This window comes from Arvicola amphibius, chromosome 13 (assembly GCF_903992535.2).
Source record: "Arvicola amphibius chromosome 13, mArvAmp1.2, whole genome shotgun sequence".
NCBI classification, from domain to species: domain Eukaryota; kingdom Metazoa; phylum Chordata; class Mammalia; order Rodentia; family Cricetidae; genus Arvicola; species Arvicola amphibius.
This window is the reverse complement of record NC_052059.1, coordinates 17,440,187-17,452,103: the sequence shown is the minus strand read 5'-3', so window position 1 is coordinate 17,452,103 and position 11,917 is coordinate 17,440,187. Positions and strand designations below refer to the sequence as shown.

Genomic DNA, 11,917 nt, shown 5'->3' with positions numbered 1-11,917 from the left:
TCTGCTGGAGTGGATTTGGGTCTTCTATGTGACTTCCTTTGGGAACACAGGGAACGTTCTTCTCCCTTGACCTTCCTCTCTGCAGGATGTACCCTGGTTGGAGTCTAGTCTTGGGGTTCTTCGTGGACTCTCTGATCAAAAGGATGACTGATTTATGGATCTTTCAAAAGGATCCCATTGGCCCCCAACTTCTAATTGATCTTGAAGGGCAAGAACCAACTATTTATTGACTGTCATTTTAGTCCTTCTGTCCTCCCAAGGCCTCCAAAGTTGGTAGCTAAATACCCAAAAAGGCAGCCTTTTAGTTTTAACTTTTGTGCAACATTTAAACAAAGCCATGACAAAAAACAAATTTCAGTTTTCTTAAGGTTCAGTTTCATAAGTAGTTAAGATTGTGTGTGAGGGGACCCTACCTCTTAGTTAGAAGGGAAGGTTGGGGAATCTCCTGGAGAAGACAGTGGGGACACCAGAGAGATGTCCTTCATATAGGGGAAAGTGCCTTCATATAGAATCCCTTCTAGAATCACTGAAAAATTATTGACCAATTGATGGAACCCTGAGGAAGCATCACTAAGATCCAACTCCAATGCACCCATAGGCTCCGTCATCTGCTCACTGCTACACAATAGTCCCCAGGAGAACTACAACACTCATCTCAAATGCATTTCTACAGAAAATATCAAAAGGTACCCTGAGCGTCACCAAATTCAAGCCAATAAATTCCACCCAAGTCTATTATAAAAAACAATCAACCAACACTTTAGATATGCAAAAAACTGAAGAAGAGCAATGAAAAATGTTGTAACCCCTTGGGTGTTTTTAGTTTGCCAGTTCTTGTTAGGGTTTCAGACCAAGCCATCCCCTCAGTGGGACAATCCACAATTCTGGTCCCTAAAAAAGGCATGTGACAACCAGCAATCAAGAGGCCCACATGGCAAAGTCCTTGGTCAGGTGCCATTTGAAAAACAGGCAGAAGAAAACAAAATGCAGCTCTCTGCCCTGAACACCTTGGCAGGTAGTCAGGCCAGGTTTGGTCAGGATACCTTCTAATAACACCCTGGTGTCCTTCCTGCTGGAAAACTTCAGTTTCTTCAGAAACTCACCTCAGCCCTTCATGGTGGACAGCAGATTTCCATGAAAGGACCAACATTCCTCACAGGGGGATATGCGGGCTCACCTCAGCAAGCCTGACCTCTGTCCCTGAAGACCGGCAGCTGTACTAATCACTCTGAAGCGGTTTAAAGAGTCCTAGTTTTTGCGCTAAAGAACTACAGTGGAGTACAGATGCCTGCAACAGCAGGAGCGTGGCCAAGTCCACCCCTCTCAGCGTCCCCAGAATGTCCTGTTGATTGCAATGATTCCTGTTGACTTCCCACAGGTTCCCCCATTTAATATGTGTCGAATGTCCAGCCTACACCAGCTGAGATGGCTAATTCTCCAGCCTCCGATTCTTGACTTGTTTATCCTCGAAAATTAAAGTCAATGGACAGCAAAGGGGAAGCTAGGAAACCTGTTTTGCCATGTTGGAACAATTCAGAGGGAAATTAAAAACTCAGGTAGAAAAACAGATGCTCTGAACTTCTTGAGGGCAGCAGGATTCCAAACAAGATTTGAAGTGAGTGCCACAGCTCTATGCTCTCAACAAGTTTCAGGTGCCTAGGCGGGAAGTTACAAATGTTATAGCCCTGAGCTCTCAGCAGGCTTCAGGGTAACAGCCAAAAGTCTGTTGGCAAGTATTACAGTTTGAAAGCTCTTGGGGGGTTTGGGAGGGCTAGCTAACATCCATCCCTGGCAGAGGAATTCTGCACGGTGGTTACTGACGGGCAATAGGAGTAGAGTTTCTCCTGTCTCTGGCAGGCCTAAAAGGCTGGAGCTGCAGGTTTCCACAGGTCTGAAGCTGTGTATCATGGAGGTCGATAAATTCCCTTCTGCAGCCAAAATGTGGAGCCTTGGGGGGCGAGGGAGGAATGAGTCTCCCAACTTGCAGCTGCAGATAGAGTCCTAGAAACTGATCTTATCAAGTTCCCTGCCTGGGGCAAAAGCCTGCATTACGTCAGGTTTATCTCCTCTCCCACAATCCTTAGAGGCAGGCTTCTTCTCTGGAGAATGTCTAGGAGCCAAGCTCCTGGCCAGGTGCAGAGCCAGCTGGGAGCAGGATTCCATCTTCAGGTTCCTGCATAGTGGAGGAGCTTCTGAGGGCTGGGGACACAGGTCAGAACCAGGAGAGTTCAGGAAGCCATAATCAGCCTGGCTGAGCACCTGGCTCCAAAGCCTTCCTCCTCTCTCGCCTCCAGGGAACAATGTGTGAAGGCTGGTTTTCCAGATTTCTCTTCTACCACACTGACCAGGTGCCCCCTGATTGACCAAATGTGTGTACAGGAGAAATAAGACACACAGTGGGGCCAACTGGGAAAGAGCTGTCGAACCAAAGAGTCAGGAGAAGAACCCTGGGTCCAGCAAAAATTTCCCAGTCAAGTCTTATGGTCCGTTTCCTGCCATTGCTCTTCCTGTGAGGGTGTGTACAGTTGGGGCTGATTGATTTGCTTATTTGGTACATGTGGCAGGAAGGCAATTTTTTATAATTTCTGTATGTACATTATTTCCACCCCTCCTCCCTCTCTCCTTCCAACTCTGGCCACAATTCTTCACAAACTCCCCGCCTCCTCTTTTCTTATTATTGATACACACCATGGTGGTTGAAATGAAAATGACCCCCATAGACGGTCATTTGGGAGGTCTTTTAGAGTTGGGGTGGCTTTGCTGGAGGAAGTATGTCACGAGAGGGTGGCTTTGTGGTCTCAGAAGCTAAAGCCTGGCCAGTATGTAACAGTCTCTTCCTGCTGCCTGCATATCCAGATGTAGAACTCTCAGCTACTCCTCCAGCATCGTATCTGCCTGCCATGCTTCTCACCATGAGATTAATGGACTAAACCGCTGAACTGTAAGCCAGAGCCAATAAATGTTTTCCTTTAGAAGAGATGCTGTGGTCATGGTGTCTCTACACAGCAATAAAGGGCTAACTGCCGGGCGGCGGTGGCGCACACCTTTAATCCCAGCACTCGGGAGGCAGAGGCAGGCAGATCTCTGTGAATTCGAGACCAGCCTGGTCTACAGAGCTAGTTCCAGGACAGGCTCCAAAGCTACAGAGAAACCCTGTCTCGAAAAACCAAAAAAAAAAAAAGGGCTAACTAAGACACTCACACACACTAGATAAATAATAGATAGATAGATAGATAGATAGATAGATAGATAGATGATAGATAGATAGATAGACAGATGATAGATAGATGATGGATAGATAATGGATAGATGCATAGAAAGAAAGAAAGAGAGAGAGAGAGAGAGAGAGAGAGAGAAAGAAAGAAAGAAAGAAAGAAAGAAAGAAAGAAAGAAAGAAAGAAAAATAGAGATACCACATATATTTATAAAAATTCTAACAAGTCCATTTAGGGTTGCTTAACTGTTCATGATTTTAGGGTTGACTGCTTCTGATTGGGTAATATCAGGGAGCTCATCCCTGGAGAAAACCAATATTCCTTCTATCAGAAGCCATTGACTGCCTATAGCTCTCCATTTGGGCAGAGCCTTATGGAATTTCGCCATCCATCATAGCATGAATGTCAACCGGTGTTATTCATACAACAATATGGCAAACATATTGTTGACATTTCACGGGTGCAGCTTAACTGCCTTGTCCAGAAAACACTATCCTAGCAGCAGGCATGCTGGTCCTCTGACTCTTACAATACTTCCTCCTCTTTCACCATTGTCCCTAAGCTTTGGGCGTAGGGGTTTCATTGCAGGTTAGGCACCGCACACTCGTCTATTCTTTGCATTTTGACTAGCTGTGGATCTCTGTAACAGTCTCCATGTGCTTCAAAGGGAAGCATCTTTGATGAGCGGTAAGAGCTATGCAATCTGTGGGTAGAGGAAAAGTATTTAGAATATAGCTAGAAGATGCAGCATTTAGAAAAAACAACAGTAGAAGGTTCTCTTCTGGATTTGTGGCCTCACTAGCCCACTGGTTAGTGACTACATTTGCAGTACCAGGCATGAATTCCCTTCAGTTAAACAGGATCAAAGTCTAGTAAGACACATCCAGGATGGTTTTTTTTTTTTTTTTTCACATCATTCCTAGACTGACTGCTGATAGTGAGCTGTGAATGTGCAGGCCACTGTAAGGGACTCCTCGCCCTTGGGGCTCTGGGGCCATTTCTACCTTCACATTTGGCCTGTTTCCTTATGATAAACTTCCAGGAGTGGGGTACCTAGTAAAGAGAGTGTGTGTTCTTCTGCTGTATGGTCTCTAGCACATATGGACAGTCCATTCCTTTTTAACTATATATATATATATATATATATACACACACATATATATATACACATATATATATACACATATATATATATACACACACACACACACATATATATATATATATATATATATATATATATATATAATCATAAGATCCTGGCTACTATACAGCCTCCTGTGAGCTCAGTACATCATTACAAAAGAGGTTCAGTGAGGTCATTTGGGAAGTGTTGAAATGGTGGAAATTCCATGGCTATAACAAAAGCAAAAGAGAAGAAAATAGAGGGAAGGGTTGAGTATAAAGGCACCCAGCTGGTACAGGCGCACAGCCAGCAGCAGCTCCTCCTGCAGTTCCCTCCTGAGCCAGAGCTCCCCCTCCAGAACGACATGATGCTCAAGGTATTGTTCCATGGCTGTAGCTTGCCTAGACTGCTTTCCCCGTTTGGTTCTCCCTCTCTCCATCAGCTGGTCTTTAAAGAGCTATCCACTCTGCTGAAGAAATGGCATTTTGACTTTCCTCGGAGTCTGGGCAGCCTAATAAGCTGTATGTTAGTTCTCATCTGTGTTTACAAATGAGAGACACGATCCCATTGCTGGCTCCTAGCAAGGAAGTATGTCGTGGTAAGCTCACTGACTCTCAAGCTCTTGGTTTATATGTGCCTTCTGTGTGATCCAAATAGATTGCCTCTCCAATTATCTGTCAGCTGTTGCATTCCCGTGGTCTCCGGGTCAGCTTGCTGAGTCAGAAGCCTCACTCGCCGGCTTGGCAGTTTAGAGAGGAATGCATCATGAGTTCACAGGAGCTCCTGACACTTGCTATTAATTGATCCCATGCTCTGCTTTAATCTATACATTAGTTACAGCACTTCACTGAAAAGATATGCAAATGCCACTTTAAAGTCCAGCACACAAACAAGATATCTGACATAGAGATGAAGTGTGACTCAGAGGTCTGAACAGCAGTGATCATTCCCCTGATGCTCTGTCTCTTCAAGGTCAGGTTGTTCTTTAGCTCACTGAGCACAGTCAGCACCGACAGGGGAGCCCACTGGTCTCAGGGTCATAAGTGACAGGAGCATGCTGTAGAACCCACATCTCTGCTGTTGACCCTCACCTGCTATTGAGCCATCCAGTGTTCAAGTGGTACTTGGAAATTAAGTCAGCAGAGTATTGAGTCAGTTGTTTTCCCTCTTCCCACTCTCTTCTGCATGGGAAAGGTTTAGCAGAATATTTACCAGCATGAAAAGCAGTATTATGGTTTTCCTCTGCCCTAAGCAGAAACATCCATTGCAGCACCCTTTGTTCGCCCAGCCATCCCCTCTCCTGCTTTCTCCCACTCCAAGCTCCCTTCATTTTCTGTCAAGGCCTTAAAGATGCTACAAATGCTCCGTTCTTTTGAAAATGACAGCTTTCATCTGACCGGTAAATCTGAAGACTCTGAGAATGGGGTAAGGGCTGAAGCAGGAGGATTGTCAAAAGTTCAAGCCCAACCTGAACTAGATAGTGAGTCCAGGCTAGCCACATAGAAAGAGCCTGCCTCAGAAAAAAATAAAATAAAGTAAAGCTAGCAGATAGGATAGCAAAAGCAGAAGATTTCCATGTAGGTGCTGGTTCTGTTTCGGTGACTCTACTTTGACAGTGAGCCAGTGTGATAGACCGTAAACACTTCGGACTCCTTAATCTGATAAGTCCTCCAGCTACCATTTGTAAGCAGTGAATGTTACGGTCAGAGATGGAAAGGAAGTTAGGCAACAGTGTGTTCTTCAGATGAGGAAAGGGAAAGTACTGGACCGTTTATTGCAAGAACTCCGTGCTCGGTGTGCGTTGACATACCCTTCCAGCTGGAGATTCTGAGCTGTCTTCTCCTGTGAAGGCATGTCGAAACACTTGTGCATTGAAGGGCTTGACACGGAAAGGACTTGCAAAGTCCCCTACCTACCACTTAAGAAACAGACCATCCTGCCCTGGAGACTGTATCTGGTTTATGAGCAGAGGCAGACTTCCTTCCACATACAGTGACCACAGAGCACAATGTCCTTCCACCCTCCCGCTCTGTCTAGGCTTCGCTTCACTCTCTCTGTCATCCTCTGTCATCGTTATTGGCTAAGCAGCCTGCGTTATCAGTGTGACTGGGCAAAAACCTTAATTATTGCATATTTCCACATCCTCGTGCCTCATGAATAAGTGCCTAATGCACACCACTTTTTACAAGACAAACTCAATCACATCAACCAGGCCTCTTCTCCCGGAGCAAAACCTGACCTCAAGGTCTCTTAACAAAAGGAGTGAGTGGATTCAGAGTGGAGCGGAGCATTGTCCTAACCTTCTTCTCTTTGAAGTCTGTCACAGAGAGCTTTGCCAGCATGATTCACGGCTTGAAGGTGGACCACCTGACGGATGGTGTCATTCAGAGGAGCAAGAGGATGATTCTGGATTCTCTGGGTGTTGGTTTCCTGGGAACAGGCACAGAAGTGTTCCACAAAGTCACACAATATAGTAAAGTAAGCAGTCCAAAGTTTTCTTTTAAGATGAAAACAAGCGTGTGTACAAGCGTGCTCCAGAGGTCTCTGCCTGTGTTCAGCTCACCCCACCCTTAGTCTGATTGCGTTTGACGTGTATAGAATTGCTCCGTGCGTTTTTATGAGTCCCTCTGCTTCATCCTATGATTTTTGAAGTCCGTTCCTACCCATTACCAATTCAGGCCCAGCACCGCTCACTGGTCATGTCTCACAGCTGTTTACTTGTATGATTAAAAGTGCTTTTCAACCCCGAAATCTTAGAAAACACTTAGCCGTGGACAGCTTCTTCATGCAAATATTCTCCAGAGAAAAGTCTGTTCAAGTGCTCTGAGCAGAAAGCAGGTATCTCCGCCACCTTCAGCAGGGCTGACTTGCTGTAGACAGCTTGTCTGCCCCATCGCATCTCCCACTCCCAGTATCTACCCCAAGACCAAATAAGAGCAGATCCAGCCTCACCTGACTGGAGCTTCTAGGTTGTGACTTGGGGCTAAGCAGATTCATCTCATCTCCCTCACAAGCTAGGCTGCCCTCTGAGGGGTTCGGTGCGGCCAGGATGCCTCAAGGATGAAGAATAACCCTTGAGACGTCAACTCTGTATTGTTGCCTTCACTGCTTTGCTTCTGTTCCAGATCTACAGTTCCAACACCTCCAGCACCGTTTGGGGTCGACCAGACTTCAGGCTCCCACCCACATATGCTGCTTTTGTGAACGGCGTCGCTGTAAGGAAGTTCACCAGCCTTTTCTATAATTAGACCATTGCAACTTCAGAGGCAGGAAAATTATTTACAATAATTTGAGATTCAGCGATAATTGAGGTTCAGCAATCTGGCATGCCCTGCCCTTTCTCCTCATGATCATGTTTCCACAATAAAATGGTACTTTTCCAACAAATTATAAAATAGAAAAAGTAGAAGGATCTAGATTTAAAAATACCAATGAGGTATTCTAATTCTGGACTTTGAATGGATATAGCAAAAATATATAATGTCTATGCAATCCAAGATCCAGACATAATGCCTTCTTGGTTGCTTCTGCTAAGGGCCCCAGTATCTTTCTATGCAGTAATGTTCTCTTCACTTAGTCTTTTCGGTATTTATTCAGAAAGAAACAATAACCACACGGTGTCTCTATTTTCTCAATGAAAATTTAGAACCTCTTATCTAACAGATAATTTTCATGTTATTCTCTGTGTGTCAGAGAAAGCCTACAAGATATAAACATGTTGGTATTTAAGAGATGTATTAACTGATTTGTGGGAACAGCAGTTCCGAGTAACAGAACTAAACCCACCACATCAAATACACATAAAAATCTATGTGTAGATGAACTTCTGGTTATTACTAATTGTTTCAGATATGGAAAAAATAAATAACTGTGATGAAAAGGGAAAAAAACCTTAGGGTATAAAATAACCATTTGAAAACACAGCTTAACAGCTAATGTAGATTTGAGAGTTCTTTGCTGTTCTTGCAACTTTGATAAAACTTTTAAATTACTTCATGACAGAGACACAAAAATATAAGGGCCCAATGTATAATAAATGATATTAATTTTTTAGTGCGACTTTTTTAAAGGGTGGATGGATGGAGAAGGGCAGGGCATCCTTGTGAGGGAGAACTTAGATCTCTCCAGAGCTGTGGTTTCCAGGGCAGGACTCAGTATCCTCCAGGAAGTCACGGGCTCCTGTCCATGGTTCTGTCTTCCTCTGTCATCCCACAGTGAGGTTAAGAATCACAGCCAGTTAGTTACTACTGGGCAGGGACATACCCAGTGAGACTCCATTGGAGAAAACCAATTTTTCCTTTCCAAACATTGTCAAATTGTGTGTCTTGTTTTACTTTTCCTTTTTAAATTCTAGTTTGTTAGGTTTTTGCATTTATTTGTCTGTTTGTTTGCTAAGCGAAAGAGAGAAATTGGGGAGGACCTGAGAGGAGTTGGAAGAGGGGAAACCATGATCAAAATATATTGTATAATTTTTCAGTAAAAATAATTGATTTTTTTTAAATCACAGTCAATTTGTAGCATGTAATTTCAGATAATGGAGCCCCAAACCTCTCAAGGTCATTGCTAACTTAAATCCTTAGCCAGTCCAAAAGCCAGGGCATTTAAGGGCATTTCTGAGGGGGGTTGTTTGTATCTGTTCATACAGGTTCACTCCATGGATTTTGATGACACATGGCACCCAGCCACCCACCCTTCTGGGGCAGTCCTGCCAGTCCTCACAGCTCTATCAGAAGCCCTGCCTCAGACTCCAAAATTTTCTGGCCTTGACCTGCTGCTGGCATTTAATGTTGGTATTGAAGTACAAGGACGGTTAATGCACTTCTCCAAGGAAGCCAAGGACATCCCAAAGAGGTATAGAGACTGTGCCCATCGAGGAGAGCCACACTGCCCTCTATCTGTCAGTGACCGTCTGTGTAGAGCTGCCTGGCTTAAAGGCTGGCTCTGTGACTGTTATTACCACTCCGAGAGAGACCATTTTCAGACACAGAGCATGCCCTATGTCTACACAGAACGATATGATTTGTAAATGATTGTGAAAATTTCCCTTGGGCTTGTAAAACTAAGCCGAGACCATGAGTGCCCCTCTCCTTCTTTCACGTCACCTGTTTTCTTCTGTCCTCTCTAATTGACTGTGTCCTTTGTGTTGGAAGAATATAGGTTTCCATCTAGCTTTTTTATGCACCCTCCTGTTTGATTAACTCTTCTATTCACACCTCATTTCCCCCATTCTCCATGACCTCCGTATTTGAAACTTTCTAACTCCCAGCTTTTATTTTACCCGTATTTTACTCTCCCCTCTTCTTTAAGGTAGCTATACCCAGTGACCTGTTTCTAGTATCCTGGCTTTCGCATACACGCAGAGTCAAACCACGAGATTCAGTTAGGGTCCACATATAAAAGATAATATTCAGTATGTAGCTTTCTGGGCCTGGGTGACCTTACTCAATTTAATTATTCTCCACTTCCATCCATTTACCTACAGATTTCATGATTTTGTTTCTCTTTACAGCTGAGTAATACTCCATTTTCTATATGTACTATGTTTTCCTTATCCAACCACCATCAGATGAATTTCTTGCTTTTGTCTTTTAGGTTCCATCCTCCCTCTGTGGTGGGGACTTTGGGAAGTGCCGCTGCTGCATCCAAATTTTTAGGACTCAGCTTGACAAAGTGTCGAGAGGCCCTGGCTATTGCTGTTTCACATGCTGGGGCACCCATAGCCAACGCTGCCACTCAGACCAAGCCCCTTCACATCGGTAACGCAGCCAAGCATGGGATGGAAGCCACATTTCTAGCGATGCTGGGTCTCCAAGGAAACAAGCGGATCTTGGACCTGGGGTCAGGGTTTGGGGCCTTCTATGCCAACTACTCCCCCAAAGACCTTCCAAGCCTGGGTTCTCACATCTGGCTGCTGGATGAGCAGGACGTGGCCTTCAAGAGCTTCCCAGCACATCTGGCTACCCACTGGGTGGCAGACGCAGCTGCAGCTGTGAGAAAGCACCTTGTGATTTCGGAAGGAGTCCTGCTTCCTGCTGACCGCATCGAGAGGATTGTGCTCAGGATCCCCGATGTCCAGTATGTAAACAGGCCCTTCCCAGACTCAGAGCATGAAGCTCGTCATTCCTTCCAGTACGTGGCCTGTGCCATGCTGCTCGATGGTAGCGTCACCGTCTCGTCCTTCTGCAGTGAGCAAATCAACAGGCCACAGGTGAGAGAGTTGCTCCAAAAAGTGGTTTTGGAACATCCCCCTGACAACCTGCCAAGCTTTAACACACTGTACTGTGAGATAAGCGTCACCCTGAGGGATGGAGCCGCCTTCACCGCGCGCTCTGATACCTTCTACGGTCACTGGAGGAAACCACTGAGCCAGGAGGACCTGCAGAAGAAGTTCCGAGCCAATGCCTCCAGGATGCTGCCCAAGGACACGGTGGAGAGCCTTATAAAGGTGGTAGAAAGCCTCGAGGACCTGGACGACTGTTCCGTGTTGACCTCGCTTCTGAAAGGACCCTCTGTCCAAGAGGAGGACTCAAAACTAGCCCACATATTCTCCTTCCCGCATACAACGTCTAGGCTTACCAATGTCTAAACAACTTTGCAATAGAGGAGATTCAGTTGTTTGCTCTGCTGCTCCATCCGCCCAGCAATGAACAGAGCAAACTAGAGATATGAGCAGAGATACTTGTATTTGGAAGGAGTCTTGACCTATAGTCTTGAGAGACCATTTCCACTACCTTCCAGATAACATTCAAGAAACAAACAACACAAGATATATGTGTATTCACAAGGGTAAAGTCTGAGTCCCCTGCCATCTGCTTATTATCTCTCCTGAGTAATTATCTGTTAACTCTGGGAACTTCACAGATGTGGAGGGACTTGAACCTGCATGCTGCTGGCTGCAGGTGGAGCAAGCTCTGGTCTGGGCCACCGCCTGCCCAGAGAGGACAGATACTGCCAAACCCTTCCTGCAATGGCTGATTTGAGTGATCAGCAGGTCTAATTTTGCCTCTTCTTTTTTCCACGCACAGTCCTGAGTTTGTAGCCAAGAATTCCTCTGCTTCAGCCCCTCTACTAAAGAGATAAAGACAGTCTGATATGGGGCAGGGAAGTAGTCTGGCTTAAGACTCCCAGTTTCACTCTGTTAGCTCCGAAAATTATTTTGAGAAGATTTGACAGGGAAAAGTCAGAGATACAATAAAAATGAAAAGGGGAAAGATGTTGATGTGTGAGTAATGAAAATATTAACTATACAACATAGAGATGCCACATTAGCAATCATGATGAATGTGCTCTGAATTCCCAGTGTTTCCAAGGAAAGAATGGGGCTCTTAGCTTCAGACAGTGACTTGCAAGCGTCTATGTGGAAATGTGCTGGGTAACTGAGAACTTCAGCAGAATACATCACTCCCCAGTTCATAGGAGGAGAAAAACATAATTGGAAAAATGACAATCCAAGGGAGGAAAAGAAAGAAGGGGAAAATAAATACAAAGAAAACAGGATGTTTGGAAATCACCATATAAAATGATAGACTCTCAAGGTTATCTACAATTCAAAAAAAAAGTAACAATAAATGTTCCA

At 44.8% G+C, this 11,917-nt stretch overlaps 1 protein-coding gene across 1 annotated transcript; it reads left to right on the top strand.

Moving 5' to 3' along the window:
* Positions 1–4,659: 4,659 nt before the first annotated feature.
* On the top strand, positions 4,660–11,831 carry Acod1 (aconitate decarboxylase 1). Its single transcript, XM_038310427.1, has 5 exons — positions 4,660–4,717; positions 6,658–6,819; positions 7,467–7,556; positions 8,987–9,192; positions 9,934–11,831. Exons 1-5 carry the CDS (start codon positions 4,706–4,708, stop codon positions 10,925–10,927), a joined length of 1,464 nt encoding a protein of 487 aa, XP_038166355.1. The 5' UTR covers positions 4,660–4,705; the 3' UTR covers positions 10,928–11,831.
* Positions 11,832–11,917: the final 86 nt, after the last annotated feature.